The sequence below is a fragment of the Solanum stenotomum genome, chromosome 1, assembly GCF_019186545.1.
Source record: "Solanum stenotomum isolate F172 chromosome 1, ASM1918654v1, whole genome shotgun sequence".
NCBI classification, from domain to species: domain Eukaryota; kingdom Viridiplantae; phylum Streptophyta; class Magnoliopsida; order Solanales; family Solanaceae; genus Solanum; species Solanum stenotomum.
This window is the reverse complement of record NC_064282.1, coordinates 26,202,670-26,227,004: the sequence shown is the minus strand read 5'-3', so window position 1 is coordinate 26,227,004 and position 24,335 is coordinate 26,202,670. Positions and strand designations below refer to the sequence as shown.

Here is a 24,335-nt window from a genome sequence, read left to right as displayed (position 1 = left end):
AAGGCATACGTCAAACATTTATTCCATACTTGAGGAGCCTGTTTAAGACCATAAATAGACTTCTTTAGCTTGCATATGTAATTAGGGTGATTAGGATCAACAAAAGCTGGTGGTTGAACCATGTATACATCCTCCTCTAGCTTACCATGCAAGAATGTGTTAGAGTTATCAACTTGATTAACAATTCATCCCCGTGACACGGCAGTAGAAAGCAATAGTTGAATAGTTGTAGGTTTGACAACAGGACTGAAAGTATCATCAAAGTCAATTCCCAGGCGTTGATAGAAACCCTTGGCAACTAATCTGGCTTTATGTCATTCAATGGAGCCATTTGGTCTTTTTTTGTCTTGAAAACCCATTTACAACCAATGATATTCGTAGCTTGATGAGGTGGAACCAACCTCCAAGTACCAGTTGCAATGAGCGCATTATATTCCCTAGACATAGCAGATCGCCATTCAGGAATTTTAATAGCCTGAGTATAACATGTGGGATCAAGAGAAAGGCTACAGGAGGTAGAGAAGGACTGGATACGTTTGGGCTTAAGATTTTCTGTTTGCGCTCGTGTAACCATTGGATGATTTCAAATAGGTGTGACTACATCCAATGAAATAGCACCACTAGAATTAGAGTCATCTGGAGAATCAATAACAACACCACCAATCAAATTATCAAGGCCTTGAACTTGTGTATTAGGTGGACCAATACCAAGTGAAACAAGAGAGGCCCTGCGATGGAGATTGTGTAGGAGATCAACAATGCACAAAGGATGGCGAATGAGTTGATGTGGGTTCTTGGATGACAGGTGGTAGAGGTTGCGATATTGGTGGATGCATATGAGGAGTAGGAATAACAAAAGATAGATTTATTTCAGGCTAAGTAAACGCGAAACACACAGCATCGATTTCTTGAAAAGGGAATACATGTTCATCAAATAACACATGACGTGAAATAAAAAATTTGTTAGAGACACGACTATAACACTTGTAGACTTTGTGAGCGTGACTATAAGGAAAACACAGGGAGTTGAACGTGGACTTAATTTATTTTGCGAATGAGAACGAAGCCAAGGATAACATAAGCAAACAAAAACACGTAATTGATTGTAATCAGGCTTGTCACCAAACAAAATTTCATATGGAGTTTGATGATTTAACCGAGGAGTGGGCAGCGATTGACAACAAAGACAACCGTTTCAAATGCGTTTGTCCAAAATTTAGAAGGGACATGGGAGTGAAAATGAAGTGCACGACCAACTTCAGTTACATATCTATGTTTCCTTCCGGCACACCCATTCTGTTCAGGGGTATATGGACAAGAAACACGTAGTGTTATCCCATGTGTGCACAAATAGAAAGTCAAGGCTTGAAACTCCCCTACCCAATCTGCCTGAAATTATTTAATGGAACAACCGAAATACTTCTCAACCAATAACTGAAATTGATGAAAAATATCAAACACATCAAATTTGTTCTTAATAAAATATATCCAAGAATATTTGCTAAAGTGATCAAAAAAATCATATATATATATATAAAAGAGGCCCGCCTACGTGGCGCCACCACAAACCATGATTCTTTTTAAATTCATTTTATTTCCAAAACTAGCCTTCCTCTTTCATGAAAAGTAGTGACTATTATGAAAAGCTGTGACTTTTATGAAAAGTTGCAACTTTTAGGAAAAATTGTGACTCTTATGAAAAGTTGCAACTTTTATGAACAATTATGACTTTTATGAAAAGTTGTGACTTTTATGAAGAGTTGTGACTTTTTTGAAATATTGTGACCTTTCCGAAGGGTTGTAACTTTTTCAAAGAGTTGTGACATTTTCGATAAGACACAATAATCATTTTTTTCACACTATCCTTTGTTGTCTATAAATAGAGGACTACACTATGCATTCAGTGGGCTCGGTTTTTTTTATTCTGTTTCATTCTATTATTGCATATCCTGGTATGTTTTTTACGGTCATTAATTTATGCTTATATTATTAATTGTTATTTTTGAGTATATGTTTTAAACTTTGTTGTTTATGTTTATGCAAAGTTATTGTCATAAATGTTTGTTAGTACAAATTAAATAACAAATGTTAATTGAATATTCAAGCAAGTATTCTCTACTGAAATTATTGAAGGTACAATAAAAAAAGCCCTTACAAATATCTAATTTCTTCATCAACAACGTTATTCCATCACATACAAGGATGTGATTTTGCGTTCTTTAGAAAATCCTCTGAGAGTTAATAACTTTGTATGCCCATATTTTTTGGTTTTTATGTTGTTGTTATCTATTTTTATTAAATTTTATCAGTGTATATTGTGAGTACTTTAAGGATTGAAAGTTGATTGAAGTGTTAGTCAATTTTTTGAGGTATCTTATTTCAAAACATAGAAACTTTTTCTGGTTAGAATGATTAGTTATCATCATTGGATATCTCATAGTGTACTCCCTTTAATGTATGTTTTTTCTCGCTGTTTTGTTGTCCCCTTAAAATTGTATTAATTATTTTTTGTTTGGTATGTATATGATCTCACTTGGACAAAGCTTTTCGGCCTTTTAATGTTTTTCTTTTTTTTCCTTCTCATTCGTCTCTTCTAAATATTTTTGGTGTGAGTTATGACTATTTTCGGCAAGCATAATTTGAAGAATATGAAACAAAACCTACTCTAAATAAAAGTAATATCTTAAGCTACAAAAGATATGTCCATTAACATAGATTTGTTGTCCTTCAAGTCCCAAGTCATTACTGAGCGTTTGAGTTATCTAGGTTAGACTCATTTTTAATTTTTTAATGTTCGAGAATATTTCTTTAACATGAGTCTTGAATCCAACATTTTGATCTATATGTACTTTCATAATGCAGCAATTATACATAAATATTTCTTAAAAAGTCATAAAGTTGCATTGACGAAACATCTACAAGGGCCTTCAGCAGTTTAATGAAGAATGAATTTCCGTAAGGGTCAACAATATTATTTTGTTATTGTTTCAAATTTATTTTTCTCCTTCTATAAATTTTGTTAGAGTAACAAAGTAATAATAACGAAAAGTGGTGAACATTTGATCTCAGATAAGTAGATTGTCTCTAAAAAAATTATTTATGTTGTTGCGGTGTACATTTTTTAACGGTCTTAACTTATTTATAACTAATATTGATTATCGAAAAGTTTCACATAAATTTTTTTACACAAGGAGTTATTCTAACCATAAATTATCAGATTCTACATTTTTCATGTATAAAAAAAAATTAGAAAAAGTAATGTTTAATCGCTACATAAAAACATCACTCAATTTTAACAAGACAATTATATCATCAAACATATAATATGATAAGTTATGTAAAAGATAAAAATGATTAGATATCAAGATATTTTTAATCATTAATTATATATTTACAATTCTTAAGATATGTGATAATGTCAAATCATTTAATTTCTGTAGAAAGGTTCTAAAAACCTACAAAAATTAACTTTGTTTTTTCTTATAACAGTCGATTATTGGAAAGGTTGTTCAAAAGGTTAGATAGACTATTTATGGGGTAAATTACCTAGTATAACATAATCACGAAAACTATCATTTGGGATTTCCGGGGTTGGACCCCAAACATTCGAACAAATCAAATCTAAAGGACCACGAGCTGATTATTCAAACATTGAAAAAGGCAACTTATGAATTTTGCTCTTTACACAAGCCTGACACAATGAACTACGTGAACTAATAGAGCTATCAGAACCTAAATTATTACTAGAAACTAAACGACAAATTGTGGAAGGAGAAGCATAGCCAAGCCGAGCATGTCAGTCTCCCAATGTTGCAGAGTATGACTGGACAGGAGACTGCAATGGAGACACTGGAAGGATATAGTGACCATATTCATTAGGGCCTTTGAACAACAGAGCCTTCGTTGCCAAATCCTTCACAAGAAAATAAATTGGAAAAAATTCTCAAGAAACATTATTAGCCTTAACAAAAGAACTAACATAAAATTTTACGTAGCGGTAGGGAAGCACAAAATATTGTTTAAATTAAAAGAATCCCCTGGAACATGCAAAGAAGAAGAACCAATGTGAGAAATAGGTAATTTAGAACCATTTAGAGTGAATAGCGAGGTTGTCAAGATTAGCAGTAAGATGGTGTGTGGTGCCACTGTCTATAAGCCAAGATTGGGACGGTTGTGAAGAGGTGCTAGCAAGATTAGAAGATTTATTAACACCACGATTAGCATTCCCGGTCCTTGGTGAAGGGCAAACACGAGACACATGTCCGAGTCCTCCACAATTATAACAACTGATGGTAGAATTATCCAGTGGTGCTGATTGCGTGACTGGATTATAGAATTGGTTATTTGTGGCAGCAGTTTGTACTGAAGTAGAGAACCCACGACCAGGTGGTGATGGAGAAGCAAAGTAGCCACCCCTGCCACGTCCTCGGTTGCCATTGCCACGTCCCCGACCCCGCCCTCGCTGAGGTTGAGCCATTCCATAGTGAGTAGTTGACGCAATTATTGCAGATTCTCTATTCTTCAGTTGTCTCTCTTCCTTCAAAAGGAGACCATATAGTGTATCAAAAGATACATCAATCTGTGTCGCATCAATAGACCGTGTAAAAGGGCGATAAGACACACCTAAGCCACCTTAACATATTCAACAAGATCGTCCTTATTAATGGGATGTTGTAAAGCAACAAGTTGATCAGCTATACTCTTAGCTTTCTGAATATACATCTCAATCGAATCAGAACCACGACGAAGAGTGTATAACTGATTTTTCAATTCACAAATTTTCTAATTCGATGCTGTAGCATACGCCAAAATCAATTTTTTCGAGGCTGCATGAGACGTCTCAACACCTATTATTTGTGGTAACACACTCTCTGAAACACAGAGGCCACAATCCAACTCAAAACTATTTGATCTTGAGTACCCAATTCTGATACAAAGGATTCAATCGATTTTCACCAAGAAATCTTTTTGGAATTGGTTGAGAGCCATCAAGATGATGCTCTAATCCATAACCACGAATCATAGGTAGAAATTTAGTTCGCCAAAGTAAGAAGTTCGTTGAAGTCAGTTTGATTGACAGTTGATATGTAGGGTTAAACGATAGGGATGGCAACATTGTCGCTGAAGCAGCAGACACAATGGCAGCGGCTGAAGTTCTTGGCATACCTAGGGTTTTTTTTCTTTTTTGGCTTCTAATACCATGTAAAGTAGTGTTGGGTATGTAGCAAGAGTTAATAGGAAATGGAGGGAAGATGAAAGAGGAACTTGAAAAAGTTGGGAACTTGGAAAGTTGAGAGCTTGAAAAGTCCTCTTATGCTTTATTGAAAAGACATTGAAAAGACAATTGTCCCTCATCGGTGGTGGAAAGAAAAATAGGAGAGTTTAACTATAGAAACACTTCTATTAATTGTTAAAAGGGTTGGAAAGAGGGACCCCCCTCGCACCGTCGTCGCTCGCTCGGCTTCAGCTTCGGATTTGGATCGAGAGATTATTTTTTGGACAAAGTTTGTTTTAATTATTTTAGTTAATTAATTATTTAATTAATTAAATTAAATTAAATAGCCAACGTTTTAATTAGTTAATTAACCGATTCAATTAATTAGTTAATTGGCCCGACCCGACTCGGATCCACGTGCGACCCGTTTTATTTGAATTTCCCGCCGTTGGAAGTGACTGTTCTGAAAGGGTNGACATATTTTCTTGAGACAAAGAGGATATATTCTTATGCAGATTAAAGGTTCTCACAGCATCAATTTTATGAAACCTCTCATATAGATCATCCCACACTTCTTTGCTATAGATGCATACATTATACCCCCAAGCAATTCTTTAGCAACAAAATTCATTATCCAGGACAACACAACTGCATTTACCCTCTCCCAATTGTTCCCCAATTCACTAGGAAACTTATCTTTAGCACAAGTTCCATCTATCAAACCCATTGTATTTCTTCCTAACAAAGTCGCTCGCATGGATCTATGCCAGATTGAGTAATTCTCAATACCTGTGAGTTGAAACGATATGATCTGGGCACCACTCACATCTGACGGATAGAGAAATAGCGGATGATTGTAATCAATCACATTAGGCTGCATTCCACCTTGAATAGAGGATTGAATCCCACCTAGACCAGTGGTTCCTGTGGCTGAACTTTCAGTACCCACCATTGTTTCAATTTTTCAAGATCACTGATCTTGACTCTGGTTTTACACTTCAATTGAACCTTCAACTGTAGGATCGTCGAATTTTTCTAGATACTCTAACTCGACTGCTCTGATACCATGAAATTGTTCTTAGGAACAATAGTTTCCAGAACTTATCGAAAAGAAAAGAGGAGAAGAGAAAACGAATTTTGTATCTTTTCTATTAGAGAAAATATATTCTGAAAAAACTTAAACCTCAAGACTCTCTTATATAGAGAGATACTTTTTCCAAGACTTAAATAACTAACTTTTGGAACTAACTATTTATTCTTTCTTTCCCTTACTCTCAACAGAAATCGCCTAATATTTTTTGTCACTACTAAATTTTGAACCTAAAACTTATTGATTCATATCTATTGATCCCCTGTTGTGCTGCACTAATGCCTCTTNATTAATTTTCTACCCCTTTTGGTCCTACGTGGCACTATTCTTGTGGGCCCAGCACGTGTTGACAAATTTTTCAAAATAGTGCCACGTAGGATCAAAAGGGGTAGAAAATTAATTAAAAAATAAGTTTGGGGGGGTAATAGGACCTTAGTAAAGGTTAGGTGTATCTCTGAGATTTCGGGCATAGGCTGGGGGGTACTTATGCATTTTCCCATTATAACTCTAATAAGTAAAAAAATGTATGTTGCATGAAGTCTGTTGGCTTAGGAGATCATGATCTGATTGCAAACATTTTTAAAAAAAATAATCATCGTGTGCGAGTCAGCTTGTGTGCACCTCGATTAATTCATGAGATGTATACCAACTTATACCATCAAGGCATCAACAAGTATCAGAAAACTGTCACAGAGACTATGATAGATGAGAAGAAATCGCCTAATAGTTTTTGTCACTACTAAAATTTGAACCTAAAATATGATAGATGAGAAGAAATCACCTAATATTTTTTGTCACTACTAAAATTTGAACCTAAAACTTATTGATTCATCTACTGATCCCCTGTTGTGCTGCACCAATGCCTCTTGGAATCTTTATACTGACAATTTAGGAGACTTCCAAGCAAAAGTACTGTTCAACTAAATTTAAAGAGTCGTGCACTTTTGAAAAGCTTTAAAAAGATTTGTTGAATGAATGTTGATTCTCTAATATCACAAAATAGAAGGTGATACGATAAGATATAATGCAATTGAACCAACGACAAGTAACATGTTACCTATTCTTACAAGTGCATAATGTTCACCAGTAAATTTTTACACATATATAAAAGGGGGTTTGAGAGAAATATGCATCATAAGCTAAAACCATAATCTTGATTTCATCTTTATAACAGCAAATACAGTACTTATTGTGACATATTTTCACTTATTATAACAGCAAATACAGTAATTATGACAATCTCCTTAACTTTTTTCACTTGATGAACTTAGTAAACCAGTTTAACATATCTGAGTGAGCCTCTTCTGCAGCTTTGACAGCCGATTCATCCTCAACGTTGTATCGAACTGTCCATCCATGTTCTACCCCTGGAAATATCTTCACAAAGCTTTCAATCTGCACAATTAAGTATCAGTTATACACATGAATCTAATAGTAAATTTGCATATAATGATCTTCTTCTACATGTCTAAATGCTTAAAAGATACCACTTACCTCAGATTTCGCAGATAAAGCATTGCCTAGTAGCTTTGCTTGGTCAGGTGGGAAAATATGGTCATGTTCAGCTGCTAATATTGCAGTTGGAACTTTTACCTCTGATAAAAAAAAAAACAAGATTATCTGCGCATAGTCATACAAGTACTATGCAGGACGAGATGAGAAATTAATCGAAGAATGTACCATTTATGTCATCAACTGTAATAGGACCAGGATGCAAGATAACTGCAGCATCAATAGTACTCTCGTATTTCGCCAATTGAGAAACTACCATTCCTGATGAACCAAAATAGCCAAAGCATTATGAAAAAAAACAAGACAATGTATTATAGTTCAGAAGTGAAATACAAAATTCATTCACCTCCCCAGCAAAAGCCTGCTGCCCCTATCGCGGAAACACCTTTACTCTTCAAAGATTCAACCACTACTTTAGCATCTTCACATCCTTTGTCCTAAAAGAGTTTTAAGAACCAATTCAATGTCTAATACTCTTGAAAAATAAACTTAACTTACACAAGAAGCCGCATTTCTATTACTCAATTCATCAATATTCCTATTTCCGCGAAGTTAATAGTACTTTTAATAGTTTCAAGTGTTGCAGTCCCTTATATTCTTTGAAATTAAGAAGTTCACAAATCACAACAAGGTAGGGAGGGTACTAACAATGCCATGATCTTTGAACCATGTCTGTAAGTCATGTTTCTCGCGATCCAAAGGTTCACCATAGAAGAAATCAGGAACAACCACCAAGTACCCTGAAGCTGCAACTTTATCTGCTAGCTTCCTGAATTATATTGCACAAACAAAGCACGCCCAATATGTCGAAACTCATTGTCCATGGATAAAGAAAAACCATTTCAACATATAAAACAACAAAAAACTAGAGCAAACACATAATAACGGATTCAAAATTGTAACCAAGCATCACCCATTGGTTCTATACCCGAGTCATAAGTGGGGAGTTTCTCTGGTCCTTTGGCTATCACTCCGTAAATGAAAAATACCAAAATATAAACAAGGATGGATATTGAACTGTCATGAGGCTTATTGGAAGTCAAACATGTTTTTATCATTAGGATTTTTACTAATTGATAGAGAATGAAGTGTTAGAATATCCTACACTAGTACTCCCTCATCGATTTCCCGAGTTACACCACCCGTTGCCTCAAGATCTGGCCTTAAGGTCTTGGGTTGGATGCTTAGGTTCTTTCACATGGAAATCTTGAAAGTAAAAAAGGGCTTAATACATGGTCTGCAGTGTGTCAGGATATTCCATTTAAACACTCAAACTAAGCCTTGTTTCAATTGAACGCCTCCAATCCTAATAAAGTGTTCCGATTAGACACTCTCAATTCAAATTTTGAATAAACTTCTGCCAAAAATAAATAGTAGACATAATAGGGTTGAATCAAATCTGAGACAGGGAACTCTGTACTTACCTCAAAAGTGGAGCTTCATATCCTGCAAAAACCAATCACACAGTATAAATAAGAATTAATACTAGCTGATAAACCAAGAAGTTAAAGTTACTATCTTTAATATGTAATTACAACTAGTTTTAAGACAATGAAGACTTTCAAACTTATTAAGTATATAGTTGATGTTTACCAAATACATCAGATATGAGAAGAATGGCAAGTTTGGAATGAATAGATCCAATAACATAGCTGTTAAGCCCTCCAATCTCTTGTAAATTTCCAATTCCAGAAGCTGAGTTGAGGGTTGGTGGATTCTTCATACATTCTGCTCCTGACATTTTTGCTCAAAAAATATGTTTCTTTGCTGATTAGAAGAAATGTCAAAGTTACATTACACATTGGAATAAGACTACTATATTAATGTCATTAATCAATACCAAGGGTCGTGGTACAGTAGTAACTACTTTTTTGTTCTTAATCACAAGTCTTAGATTCAGAACCTTTGAATACATAATCGCCTTTGTTAGCAGTGACGGAGCTATGATTTTTAATAAGGGGTTCAAAATCTGAAGAACTAAACATATGAACTAACCGATGGGGGTTCGACATTTACTATGTATACATAAAAACAATTTTAACCATGTATTAATAGTAATATTTTTCGCCGAAGGGGTTCAGATGACCCCCCTAACAGAAGGCTGGCTCCGCCCCTGTTTGTTAGGGTTTCCGGCGCAAATTTAAATTTAGTCAAACTCCAATGTGAGTACCGGATACGGAACGGAATGAAAAATATGAACTTTCAAAGGCATTAGTTTAATTTCTAGTGGTGGGGGACTACGTAACCACTGACGTTAATGATGGCTAAATGATAACCCTCGTCTCTCTTTATCTCAAATTATTTACCGTTTACATTTTTATAGGCTTTTTTAAAAAAAAAAACGAGCGATTTTTAAAATTATTTTACCTTAAGATATAATCTATTTGATTGAAAATTTACTATATTTATGTGTTATCTCAAAGTGTATATAGATTTCATGAATAATTACTATAATTGTAGGTAAAATGGGCAATAAGTTTTTTATTTTATTTTAAAATTTTAAAAAAAAAAAAAAAATTGAGATAACTATTTTTTAAAATTACGATAAATAGTAAACAAATAATATATTTTTTGTGAGGTAAAGCTCTCGAATTTAAGTGAATATTATTGTGGTTTATGTCACGAATGGACACATCAATAAGTGAACACAACGTCTTATTGAATGCAAGCAAGATATAAATAATGAATAGAGAACTAACATCAAAACCATGTTTCTTAACAAACCTACAACATATTTATCTACAACTGATATTGAGGAAATCAGTGTTGCTAATTAAATATTTTGATGAATATATTTATATTTTTAATTTATTATGATCTCATTAATCTAAAAAAATTGTGGACTTAGATTATATTGTTTAAACATATTAGAATTGACAAGTATTATATACGTAATTAATAGAAATAACATTCCATATTATTATTAAAAATACGTAGAAACTACATTAAAAGTCAAAAAATTAATTGCATAATGCATTAAACAATACATAAAAAATACATTTTTTTTAAAAAAAACAATGCAACTACAACAAACAAAAAATTAACATTACATAAAATCCAATAAATCAAATCAACTATGTAACATTTCCAAAATAAAAACAAGGACAAGAGAATACAAATAAGTCTTAAACTGGAAATATATTCTTAATTTCATTTAATTTTTCTCTCAGAACATCTTTCTCACGTAGAGTGTCCCTTAACAAGGAACTAGGTAGACCTAACATAAGTATGCGTAGCAAATCTCATATTATTTGTTGTATAAAGTAGTATATCTTTTTCAACAATGGACTTCTCTTTATCGAAAAATCTTTCAAGAGTTCCTAAAGTCTTGATCCTAGGATGATCTACACAATAACAAATATCATATAATATAAAAAAAATTGACGTTCCAAACACTTGAAACATGAATTATCTTCTAGTACAATATAAAAAACGAGAGAAAATTTAAGAAAAGACAAGATGAACTAGGGCAAAAATGGGGTATGCCCTAGTTTTAAGAATTCCTAATTGTTAACGGACGTTACAATGAAGCCGTTTAAGCAGATGAAATAGTGCTTTTAATTAAACTTTAATTTTACAAATTATTTCAATCTTTTTTTTCACACATCATTTAAATTTCGAACTCTTCAAACGACGGTGTACGCAACAATTTTATGGCATAACGAATGGATACATCGAGAGAACATGATATTCCACATAATAAAAAGGAAGAATTTACAGGAAAAAAACATAGTCGTTTACAACAAATTTTAAAGTGACTAAAAATAAATTGAAATCATAAAAAAATGAAGAAACAAGAATATTTTATTGATTAATCAATACGGGGTACAATTCTCCTTGATTCTTCTCTCATATTTATCCATGGTCGTAAAAAAAGACAAAAAAAAAAGAAAAAAATGATTTGAATTTGATGAATATTCATGAATTTATGAAATATTTGAGATGTCTTTTAATAATATTCATAATATATGCTTGAACTACTGGTCGTATTTATCAAACTAAGATGATTTGAATTTGATAAATATTCATGAATTTATGAAATATTTAAAATGTTTTTTAATAATATTCATTATATATTATATATGTATGAACTACCGTAGGGTGAGTAGCCTCCTAAAATTCTAATTAGAATTGAGCATAGATTGTAGAGTCCCTGTTAAAATTGAGTGCATGTTATAGAATCCCATAAAATTTCAATATCTCCGGGACAGTATTTGAAGTAACTACCAAAACCTGTCGATTTATAAAATATTGCGGGAGGGTTTTGTAGGGTTTTTTTTTTCTTTTCTTCATAAGCCAAGAAAAAACCTTTAAATTTCACATTTAAACTTAGTTTATCGTAAAAGAGTGGTAAAGATACGAAATTTGGATAAGAGTAAGAGGGGAAGTTGGAAAAAAATGGGTTCTTTGGAAAATGGAACAGAAAGTGTGTTGCAAGAAGAAGAAGAGGAACCAATCTTGAAAGAACAATCCCAAAAATACTGCACCTTTCCTATTAGATACCCACAACTTTGGGAAATGTACAAGAAAGCAGTAGCCAGTTTCTGGGCTGGTAATCCCTATATTTTTTGTCCTTGCTTTTTTCATGAGTTAGTTATGCAAAATTGTGTCACTTATTTGTTCATCATGTGTTTTGTTTTCCTGCAAAGTTTGTTGCTTTATATGGTTTTCTTGGATGGTATTGTGTTGTTTGTTTCCCCTTTTGTGTGTGTTTGTTAATGTTGGAATTTGGTTGAATTATTTGTATTTAACTGAATTGATTATGCAAATTTGTGTTTGTTTAGTTGTTCATGTCACTTACACCTATTTGTTTGTTTGGTGACTTTTTCCTGTAAAGTTTGCTCTGCTTAAATGGTTCCTCTGCTGATAATGTGTATATTTGAAGTTCCAATATTTTTTCAAAAAAATTGTTTCTTTATTTGTTTTCCCATGTTTTTCACTGTCAGTGTTGAAATTTAGTTGCATTATTCATCTATATTTTGAGTTGGGCATGTGAATTGTGAATTTTTTGATGTGTTTGGTATGAAGGAAAATGTTCTCCATGAAAAATGATTTACAAGAAAATGTTTTCTTGGAAAACAAGAGGGTTTCTTATTTATTTTCTAGTGTTTGGTAGGTAAGCAAGAAAATATCACCCCAAGGGCATTTATATGTTATCTAGCAAAACACTATGGACGTAGGATGATATGGGAAGTGGGGGTTCCAGGGTGGTGGGGGTTGGGGTTGGGGAGATTGGGTGGGTAGGAGGAGACAATAAATTTAGAATGTCACTTATGCAACTTGTTTTCCCTACTTTTGTTAGGAAGTCATTTTCCTCATTTTTAAGGAACTTGTTTTCCCTGAAAAATATTTTCCAAACATGGGAAAATTAGAAAACATTTTTGGAAAATGCTTTCCTCCATACCAAACACACCTTCGTTTCACTTATTCGTTAATGATAGGCTTTTTTCCACTGAAATCTGCTGCTTTTAATCTAGGGATAAGGATATGAAAAATACCTCAACTTTGGTCGGATTTGCTATTGCGATACTAAACTTTCATGAGGACCTATTACCTCCTTAGACTATTTAATATCGTATTTTAAATATATATATTTGCCCACATGGACATAAAAAATAATGCAAAATTATAAATAGTAATGTGTCCACGTGGGCACATATATACCTTTAAAATACACTATTAAATAGTTCAGGGGGTAAAAAATACGGAATTAAATAGTCTAGGGAGGTAATAGATCCTTATGAAAGTTTAGTATCACAACAACAAATCCGACCAAAATTGGGGTATTTTTCAGACCCTTATCCCTTTAATCTATGATTCTATGTTGTTTTCTTATGATGTGTTTCATCTTTACTGTTTGCTGTTTTATGAGTTTAATCTATAGTTCAGAGTTTTTCTTTAAAATTTGACATTATTCATTTATATTTTTATTTGGCTATGCAAATTGTGTTTATTTAGAGTTTCATTACACTTATTTGTTTATGGTGGGGTTTTTTTTCCTTCCTAAAGTTTGCTTCTTTTTTAGGAGTTTCTTGAAGTTTAGAGTTCTTTTTTTTCCTGTAAAGTTTCCTTTATTGTCTGTCATTTGAGTTTTATTAGCAAATTATGTTTATTTACTTCTTCAAGTCACTTATTTGCTTATGATGAATTTTTCTTCTAATGTTTGCTACTTTACATGAGTGCTTGCTCTTTCCGGAAGAAAGATTTTGTTATATCTGTTTTTTCGGCAGTGTTAAGGGTTTAAAGCTATTTATATGTTCAAGCGTAATTTTTGATAAATTGGGCGCCGGAAGCGGGACAATATGTAGGATGTTGGCAACCTTTTCTGTGGTGGGACTGTCTGCTCCAGACCCTAATTGTCGATGCTTTTTTGGAAATTTATATGCCTGATTTAGAAGTTGGTGAAAGCATTGACTATTAGAAGTTAGTTACACACCTAGAGTCTACTGCTGAATGACCCAGGTGTAGCTCGCAAGCAAAGAGTGTAGAATTCATTTGAGAGAGCTTTTGATAACCTAGAAATCCCGTGATATAGGTGGTGGTCCAGCCTCAGTTGGCGCAAAGGTTCACTATGGGGAGTATGGTCCTGCCCCTCTACCCTCCTTGCACTTAACTACTGAGCCTTATTCTTTGGTAGGCTTCGAACTTGTGACATGCACTTATCGTACATCCCACATTGTACCTCCTTACTGTTTTAATAAAGCCTTGAGGACATTCGTTCGAGAGAATATGATGTCCTTGCAAATGGTTCAGATTCTCTAAAGAATTAAGAAGACAAATAGGATCAAATAAGACGTTCAAATGAAATAGGTGAAGAAGAGAAGTTTGGCAAGCTAAGAAAATCCGGGGAATAGCTAGTTATTGTTAAAATACAGCTAAGTGGTAACATGATGTAGAAAATGTGTCACATAAACACCTCAATAGTATCATCCCTCCCTCTAAGAGAAGACAAAGGCAATTATAAGCGTGATGAACCCCTATTTATCGAGATTATAAGAGAAATGCCTGAACCAAAATATGTTATTGCTTTGGGAGCCTGTACAATTATAGGCAGGATGTATGGTCTTATAGTATTATTCGGTGAGTTGATAAGCTAATTCCTGTAGATGTATATTTTCCAGTAAATAAAATGGAAATATAGATTTTTTTTAAAACAAGAACAATTGAGTTCTGCAAATAGGTCGATGGGGAAAATTAAATTCCCCACCTTGTAATGGAATTGATGTTTATTCTTTTGCAAAGGCCCGAGCAATACACTGTTTGTTCAATTCTGTTGCATTTTTGTTGTTGAATGTGTTAAGAATTAGCTCTCTGTTTCCCGCTTTTTATGTTTGATGTAAAAGGGGGGCCTGGACCAATAAAGCTTGCCATAGTCTTGTTGAAAAGCTAGACCTCTGACTCTCCGAACCATCCTAATATCAGGAATAGAAATACACATGCTTATGTATATTAATGTCCTTCAAGAAGGCTGTGAGGGGGTATAGCTGAAGAAGTGGCAAGACTTTTCAGTTTGGGTGTAAGGGATTTCTATTTTCTTCAGAGGTCCAGAATTGATTGCTTTGAAATTTCCAGAACTGAACCTCATGTTCTGCTGAAGAAGTGGTTTAACTTTCCAGACTAAATGATATTTGACTCGTTATGAGCACAAAAGTTGTAATTCTGGCCCGCCTCCCCAGTGACGGATTATGCATTTTCTTGGTTGGAAAAATTAAATGTAACCGTAATGGATAATACTAGGAATGATGGTAGGCAATTGAATCAATCAAGGGGAATTTTGCTCTGATATTTAGGGAGATCAATTTTGCCTATTTTTTTAATTTACTTTTTCATTTTGAAACTAGTCATGCTAGAAGTTCATGTTGTTGCTTGTGAAGTGGTAAATGTTGCTTTAAGTTACTTCTGTAGCTTTTCGGAACTTCGCTGGATTGTCATCTCATCCTTTGCATTAGTTTTAAAGCTTGTATTCTGCTTGCTAATTACTAGATGGCAGTGGTGTGGTCTATCATCAATATGTCTTCTGCTGATAAATAGTTTGCTTATTACTGCATATTTACACATTTGGCTTCTTCTGTAGCTGTACCATGTACTGATCTAACATCTGCCTCTTCTCTCTCCAATATATGTGGTACAGTTGAGGAGGTTGACCTCTCTCTGGATATTCAGCATTGGGAAGCCTTATCTGAATCTGAAAAGCACTTCCTCAGTCATGTTTTGGCATTTTTTGCTGCATCAGATGGAATTGTTTTGGAAAATTTGGCTGCTAGGTTTCTGAATGATGTGCAAATTCAAGAGGTGAATTGGCTGAGCTCTTCTTCATATCTCTAATCTTAAATTAAAAAAGATCAGAGTAATGCTCCTCCATGTTGAATAATTGTCTTTTTCAAAAGGTTTCCTTTATCTCAGTGTCCTTGTTTTTCATGAACTTTACAGTTTAGTACTCACGAATAATTATATGAATAACACATGGTATTGTTAGTCAGTTGTGTTTTGAATAAAGATCTAATATTGTAGGAATAACACTTCAGAAATGTTTTGGTTGGTTCTCCACTGCTAGCTCTTCCACTTCTCACTAACTGAAATGAAATAGGATAGTTGAAGCACCATACAGAAAGATGACCTTCAGCGCCTAAAAAAATTATAGGGGATATCACATTCAGTTAAACCTGAAAACTTGGTGTTATTGGGAAAGAGGGTATTTGTATTAATCTGCTTATTGTTCTTGTCCCTTGATTAATGCATATCAATATCACTGGCTGATCCGAGTAGTTGCCCATAATATGCGAGTGATTTTGATAGTCAGACAGCTATTGATGCATTTTCTCCAATATTTAGAATTCCTTATTATGGAATTTGTAAGAAACATTTCTCATTCGAGCACCTATCTTTCAAAAATCCTCTGATAATAGGTAATGTTTGGAGGGTAGGAAGCAATATTTTAGGTGTTTTGCCCATACAGTTTCTGTAAGATGGTTTTATTTTACAGACAAATCATTCTTCTTTCTGCAGGCACGCGCATTTTATGGTTTTCAAATTGCAATGGAAAATATTCACTCGGGTAGAGCTTTCTAACTATGTGTGTGTGGTCTTTTCTTAGTAACTTTTTTATCCTCTAACATAAGTAAGGGGTTCGTGGTATGTACTCTTTTGATGTCTGATTAGAGCTTCTCCACTTACTTATAGAGATGTACAGCTTGCTTCTGGAGGCTTTTATCAAGGACTCAAGGCAGAAAAATAAACTTTTTAATGCAATTGACAGCATTCCATGTGTCTCAAAAAAGGCCAAGTGGGCTTTGAATTGGATACAGAGGTAACGGTTCATCTTTTGCTATGCATGGTTGTAACATTGCTGCACTTCATGAAAATACTTAAAGACCCTCAATATAAGTTAGCAATATGAGAAAGAACTAATTTTTCTTAACTATCTGGGACATAGTACCTTATCAAAAGGGAAAAAAACTATTTGGGACATGGTACCATTGTTTCGCCTTCATTCCCAAGCAATGCTCATCTTTCATTTGTAGTATTTATATGAACTAATGACTGAAATACTTCTTGTTAATAGTTCTACTGATCCAATAGCCGTATTTGCTGCTTTCTTTATTATTTCCCTTGATTTTGTCGGGAGGTTGTTTGATAGATTTATATTATTTAGACTTTCAGCTTCTGAAGCTATGCTTATGCAAAAATGACACTGCTATATGCCATTTCAATCTTTATAAATCTAGAATTGATGATACTGATCAACATCGGCCTTATTAACTGTGCATCTTTTACTTTCTTCGTGCAGTTCCAGCTCATTTGCTGAGAGGCTCGTAGCTTTTGCATGTGTTGAAGGAATTTTCTTTTCAGGAAGGTATGCTGCTAACTCATTATTTAGTCTGCACGATTCCACTAAGACTGATTATATCTGTTTCTTACTAGTAGTATTGAAGATTAACATTACATGCTGTAACTTATTTTGTTCACAGCTTTTGTGCTATCTTTTGGCTGAAAAAGAGAGGGTTGATGCCAGGATTGGCTTACTCAAATGAGCTCATTTCTAGGGATGAGGGTCTCCACCGTGACTTTGCTTGCCTTCTATATAGGTAGAATATGTCAAGATGTCATTATCTACTTAGGTAGAAGTGTTTCAACTAATACACATTACCCATCCCCCACAAATCCTCTCTCTTTTCTTTCTCTCTTCTCAGTAATAGTGGGAGGGAATGGCTTGATGCACATAACCTGATGTGATTTAACTAATCTCTGTTGTCCAGTATTATGCGAAATCAATTGGCTAGGCAAAAGGTTCATCAAATTGTGCATGAAGCTGTTGAAATTGAAACTGAATTTGTCTGTGATGCCCTTCCCTGTGCATTGATTGGCATGAATGCAGAACTAATGAGTCGGTACATAAAGTTTGTTGCTGATCACCTCCTGGTACTAAATCACTTCACACTTTTTGTTTGAGGATGGATGTAATTTATCTCTTTCCGTGAACTAACAAGTTTGTTAATCTTTACTTCAGGTTGCCTTAGGATACGACAAGAAGTATAATGTTGAAAACCCTTTTGATTGGATGGAACTTATTTCTCTTCAGTAAGTGTCATTGCATGCAAAGTTGGTTCTGATTCTGTTTTGCAGAAATTATGCATCATCTTTAGAAGTATACTATACATGTAGTGGCTGGAAAAATTTAGATAGGATCCGTAAAGTGATTAAGCAAATTGATGGTTTAACTAAATATGATTATCTGGACTCCCACCTTCTTTACTGGGGCCTATGGACTCGTTTTTTTTTTTATGACCGAGAAATCCATCTGGCGCCAACCTTAGCGTCAACAGCAGCCTTCAAAGCTCAGGGATAATGGGCCCATCCCTCTCCTTTCTCCATTTAAATACCAGACTCAGTTCACATGTCATAGGTCTCGAACCTGTGACCTCAGTCCCAAGTCCCTCGACCTTTGCCACTTGAAACTTAACCCTAAGGGCTAGTACTATTTCCTTCATGATATAATTTGATAGGATGTTTATAGTTTCTAATTTGGACAATGACTGTGCAGGGGCAAAGCCAACTTCTTTGAGAGAAGAGTTGGTGACTATCAGAAGGCTTCTGTGATGTCAAGCTTGCAAGATAATGGCAAGAATTTTGAGTTCAAACTGGATGAAGACTTCTAGAGTTTTTTTTCTCTAGCATCACCTTGATGCTGAAAGATGACATTTTTTTTGTGGTAGTATTATTCATTAAAGATCATACTGTTAATAGTCCATACCTTTTTCTGATCACTTTTAGAAGAGCAATTGATTGCCTTCATGTGAAGAAAAAGTAGGTGTATTTGTCAAACATGATGATTTTGGTAGTGAATGAGTATTGAGTAGACTTTGAAAACTATGTGAAACTAATTGGCCATACACTTGTTGCCAAGTAGGGGTAAAGGTATTGAAAATCATCTTTAGGTGGATTGGTTTAATCATCATTTGTTTTCACTTCATGTCCACTTTTAGTTATTGCTTTTTATCATAAATATTCCTTTCCTTCAGACAAGATATGGGTCAGGGGAAGTGACATGGAATTTTGTTTTTTCCCTTCATTTTAACCTTAGTGTGATTGATTGTGCTATAGACTATTCACATATCAGTGTGGTTTCCATTTTTGTAACTTAAGCTAGTACAGTGGGGTACTATTTGTTTTGTGTATTCACATTTTTTACAGTGGAAGGTGTTTTATGTCACATCATTGTAACAATGTGTTTAGATTTTTTGAAGCTTTAAGGTGACCTACCACAAGGGCAACCATGAGTCCATAACTTAATAATCAATGAAGTGAGTACAAATCTTAAAGATCAAGATTCAAATCCTAGCCAAGAAAAATAATTGAATAAACACTACTTTATTTTATTCCATGCGTGACACTGTTTGATTAGTTATGGAGTTTTAAAAAGGTGATGTAGATCTATTCTTAAATCGTGTGTGAGTGTCATTGTAAATCATTTCATTAAAAACAGTAGCTAAAATCTTCAAGTTCTAGGAGAAATGTAAAAAGACTTGGTTGCCACAAGACCACATCCTATGAGAAATGCGATTCTGGTCTACAACTTTGCCACTATATTTGCACATCCATGATCCATCATTATCTTCTGAAGATATATTTCAGAAAGAAAGGAAAATAGTTCCATGCTTCATCCCACTTGTCAACAGTCTGAATCATCACTTGTGCACACTCCACATGCTACAAAAATTTTAAAAACAAAAATAAAAAAGAGTTGGTGATTTGAGATAATGCAAGAATCATCCCTCCCACCAACCATTATTTTCCAAAAAAATATAATATGTATAGAGAGTGGGTGGGGGATGGGGGCAGTGGCGGAGTCAGAACTTTGATTAAGGGGTGTTAAACTATAAAGAAGTAAATTGTGTAGAAGTCAAAGAGTGTCAATATGTAATATATATACAGAAAAATTTTTTTTACTCTAGCTACACAATGTAATTTTTGGACGATGAGTTAGTCAGATTATCTTGACATACACTCCCTTTGTTTATTAATTTATGTGATGTTGTTTGATTTAACACGAAATTTAAGGAAAAAATGAAAACATTTATGATCTAAAATAAATTATAAATATGATATTATTTTAAAATCGACTAAAAAGAAAAATATTTCAAAGTAAATCTAGAGAGAAAGTAAGTATGAAAATTATTTACATTATTCATGTGACCAAAAATGATAATCTTGGTAGAAGGATTTGTGGGGGAAGGGGGTTTGTATAGGATCAAGAGATGGCCCCACATGGAGTGTTTCAACTTTGAAGCTACCCCTCCTTTTTTAACCAGAAAATTATACACTAAAGTACAGACATAGAGAGATAAAAGACACCATTTTTTTATTTGTTGAAATGAATTCCTAATCTCTTTGAGACAAAGACACAATAACAGATTATTGTTTGTTTACCTTTTTATCTTTATATTTTAGGGTGACATAACACCATATTTCTGACATATCCAGTTGTTAGTTGTCCTAAACAAACCCTGTTTCATAAACATGAAATTAAGTCAATCCAACATCTAATTAACAAATTCAATTAATTACCAACAAACCCAAAAAAATAATAATCAAACAACACATGAGAAGTACAACTTAATTATTTGTGAATATTAAAGTTAAACATCTCCACCTAAGCTTATATTATGATTATGATTATTATTACTCTAACACTTAGCATGTGCAAACTATAATGACTTCCTAAACAAAATATCTAACTGCATAATTGATGGTCTTTTTTACTTTTAACCTTTTCTTAAATTTCAACTTAGAAGCCAAAACATAGCTTCTATTTTTGAGAAAAACACTATACAACTAACTGCCAAAAACACTAACTTTTTTGAAAAAAAAAAGTGAAATAGAGTAAAAGAGAAAGAAAGAAGTAAACTTTGGAACTTGGCAAATATGTTCTGAAGTAGTTTCTACCCACCAAGGATAAGGCTACATGCATACATTATATTACTTCCTCCGTTTCTTTCTCACTTGTCACTATTGTCTTTTTCAAAGTCAAACAATAATTTTTTTTTTGTAATTTATAGTACTTTTAATTTATTTTTTGAATATCTAAATTCAAATTTTAAAATATCAAATTTAACTTTAAAAGTTAAATCAAATTAATTCTCGAAAAGTGAAATACGAAAATTATTTTGAAACAGAGAAAGTATATCTATATTTGCCCTCATTAGGAAAAAAAAGTGGGGATGGAAAAGTAGGGTTTTCATACCTAAAGCAACATGATCACTAGCAGGCCAAACTTTGATAGGGATGTCACCATGTCATCTTCTCTACCTACTCCAAACCACTATCAAATTTATATAATTTATTTTTACGTCCAAATGTTTTTTTTTTTGTAAGGAATCAATGCAAGAGAGAGTAAAGTTGGTAAGAAACAAAGTTAATTATAGTTCACGCGTGATTTTCACTTTATGAATTTTATAATGATGATTTTAATTAATTTTAAATTTTAATATTTTTATTTATTTAATGAATTTATTAATAAAAATATACAATTCAAATAAAATTTACTAAGTTCAACTAAATTCACATGCAGGCTACTAGCTTCGCTCCTGAATACCTAGCTATAAGACGGTAGAATTAAATAGACACGATACATTAAGCTTTAGTTATATAATAGGAGATTCGAAAACGGGTGGTCTGTTATGCATAATTTATCTGTTTTAATCATGTGACATCGATACAATTTTTACTATTAACCTAAGAATGTTAAAATTACTAGTCAACAAGTGATTGGTTATCATTATGGTTTAAATAGTACTTATTCCATTTATAATTAGACATTGTTCCTAGCTGTTACTTTTTTTTTTTTTCACACTCTGTTTGAAGTTTTGATTAAATCTTAATAGTGTATTACGGGATTTATTCGGATTTCAGAAGTGACATTTCCAATAAAATTTCATATTCAGGGTTCGAACTCTAAACATCTAATTAAGTGGAAAATTAGAGGCAAATTCAAAAAATTAAAAATTTCGAATGCACCAATATTAAGCTAAAAAAAGAAGTTCTACTTGGGATAGGACCCTGGTTGCATGGCTGTGTGCTTAAACATGTATCAGTGGTAGAAAGCTTTCCATGAGCCACTGATAATTATATTTAGTTTCTACCACTATACATAATTTTTTAGAAGTTAATAAATGCACTTACACCCATAAATATATACATAAGTCCGCTTCGATATTAAAGAGTCTCACCAGTAAACCACAATTCATATTGATTACTAGCTACTACTTGTTTGATACATACGTAGTTTTCTGTCAGATTTCAGTGGAGTGGGCCATGGGATTTGGTGCACTACATATATAGTGCACAAATCTGACTTTTTCCTATTTTTTGCTCTTTCACTTTTCTTCTTAATTTGTCATAAATCAAAAGGAAGAAGAAGACAACTTTAAATGTTTATTTGCATTATATTTGATTTTTGGCAAGTCATGTGTTTGGATTAGCAACTAAAAGATGCTGGTAATAAATCTTTAAATTAATCTTCTTTAGTTTTAACTTAACTAACTACTCTTTTATCCATATGGGGGAGGTTGCATTTAGATCCATTGACAAGTAAAGGCTCTTTGTGAATGGTGAATATCATATTAATTTATTCAAATTTTAAATTAGTAAAATCAAATTAAATATAATATAATATATATTTATCGATTATATTGTTATTGATTTCAATTTTGATTTGATTTGTTTTAGTTATACGATTATTATCATACACAAAAATAAAAGAAATGATTCATTCAAAAAAAGAAAGAAAGAAAAACAAATTTATTCAAAGGGAAAATAAGTGCCATTTTAGACTTTATACTTCTTATACTAGAATTCAATTATGTTTAGCTTTTTGCTTATATTGTTAGCTAATCCAATATACTAAACAACAAGAACTTACTGAATAATGCATAAGCTATCGATATTATATTGCCACACAAATAAAAGACACATCATATCTTACTTTTTTTTATTAGAGTGTTGCATTATTTTGCAGTACATCATGTCTATATAATTATAAAAAGTATGTATATAATTTATCGATCCAGTTCGATTTAATTTTTCTTTGCTTTCTCGATTTTTAAATCAATTTATTTAATCGATTTAATAAAAACAATATCTCTTCTTACACCATGCACCAATAAGAGCATCTTGCTCAAATATTTTGTCTATTTTCCCCCCCCAATTATGTCAATTGATGGATGTTTCATTTTAACTAAAGAAAACAACTTGAGAAGGATCAACATCAAATTTAGTAGCATATATAAATATCTTTTAATTCTGCACCTGGTAATAAATACAATTAAAACACTTTTATTACAATTACTAATTTGTATTTTGTGATAGTTGAAAAGGCTCTTTCACATCTTAATCTAGATCCTAAAATGTACATTGAATCAGACACTGAGATAAGATTGATAATGCCCATTTTATACACACTAAAAACAACTAAAATGACATTAGGTCACTTTCACCTTCAAAAATCCATACAAAAATTTAAGTTTTGTGCATTGACGTAGCATAAAATATATTTATACAGTTAAATAATACATAATTGTATATTTAGTTGATATTAAGAAAAAGAGTGAAAATAATTTTTCAAAGTCGGCCATATTCCATTACAAACTATTTTTTTAAAAAAAAAAATCTACTTTCAAAATCTATCGTTAGACGGGAGCTTAAATCATCTATCAAATAATTAATTTCTTGATAATTTGATAAATATCATACATTGAGATTCACTTAATACTCGCTCCGTTCCTTTTTAGTTGTCACGTATACTAAAAATACTTATTTCAAAATAATTATTAATTTAAACAATCAAGAGAGAATTAATTACTTATCTTTTTTCAACTTTGCCCTTAACAATTAATTTTTTTCTTAGGAATTATACCAACCTTTATTGTGACAACTAAAAAAGAAGGGAGAGTAAACAATATACAATTAAAAAAGAGAGGATGTTGAACTAATATTCTTCATTTTTTAACAACTTCATTGAGT

General features: G+C 32.9%; 2 protein-coding genes across 2 annotated transcripts; one reads left to right on the top strand and one right to left on the bottom strand.

Annotated features, from left to right (window-relative positions):
* Window positions 1-7,398: 7,398 nt before the first annotated feature.
* On the bottom strand, window positions 7,399-9,606 carry LOC125870048 (endo-1,3;1,4-beta-D-glucanase-like). The gene is made up of 7 exons (XM_049550415.1): window positions 9,411-9,606; window positions 9,242-9,263; window positions 8,466-8,586; window positions 8,164-8,254; window positions 7,986-8,078; window positions 7,800-7,900; window positions 7,399-7,700 (listed from the first exon to the last, which is right to left on the bottom strand). Exons 1-7 carry the CDS (start codon window positions 9,556-9,558, stop codon window positions 7,560-7,562), a joined length of 717 nt encoding a protein of 238 aa, XP_049406372.1. The 5' UTR covers window positions 9,559-9,606; the 3' UTR covers window positions 7,399-7,559.
* Window positions 9,607-12,131: 2,525 nt separating this feature from the next.
* On the top strand, window positions 12,132-19,280 carry LOC125869939 (ribonucleoside-diphosphate reductase small chain A). Its single transcript, XM_049550333.1, has 9 exons — window positions 12,132-12,369; window positions 15,949-16,109; window positions 16,824-16,872; window positions 16,998-17,124; window positions 17,605-17,670; window positions 17,786-17,902; window positions 18,074-18,236; window positions 18,325-18,395; window positions 18,859-19,280. Exons 1-9 carry the CDS (start codon window positions 12,216-12,218, stop codon window positions 18,971-18,973), a joined length of 1,023 nt encoding a protein of 340 aa, XP_049406290.1. The 5' UTR covers window positions 12,132-12,215; the 3' UTR covers window positions 18,974-19,280.
* The last annotated feature ends 5,055 nt before the right edge of the window (window positions 19,281-24,335 follow it).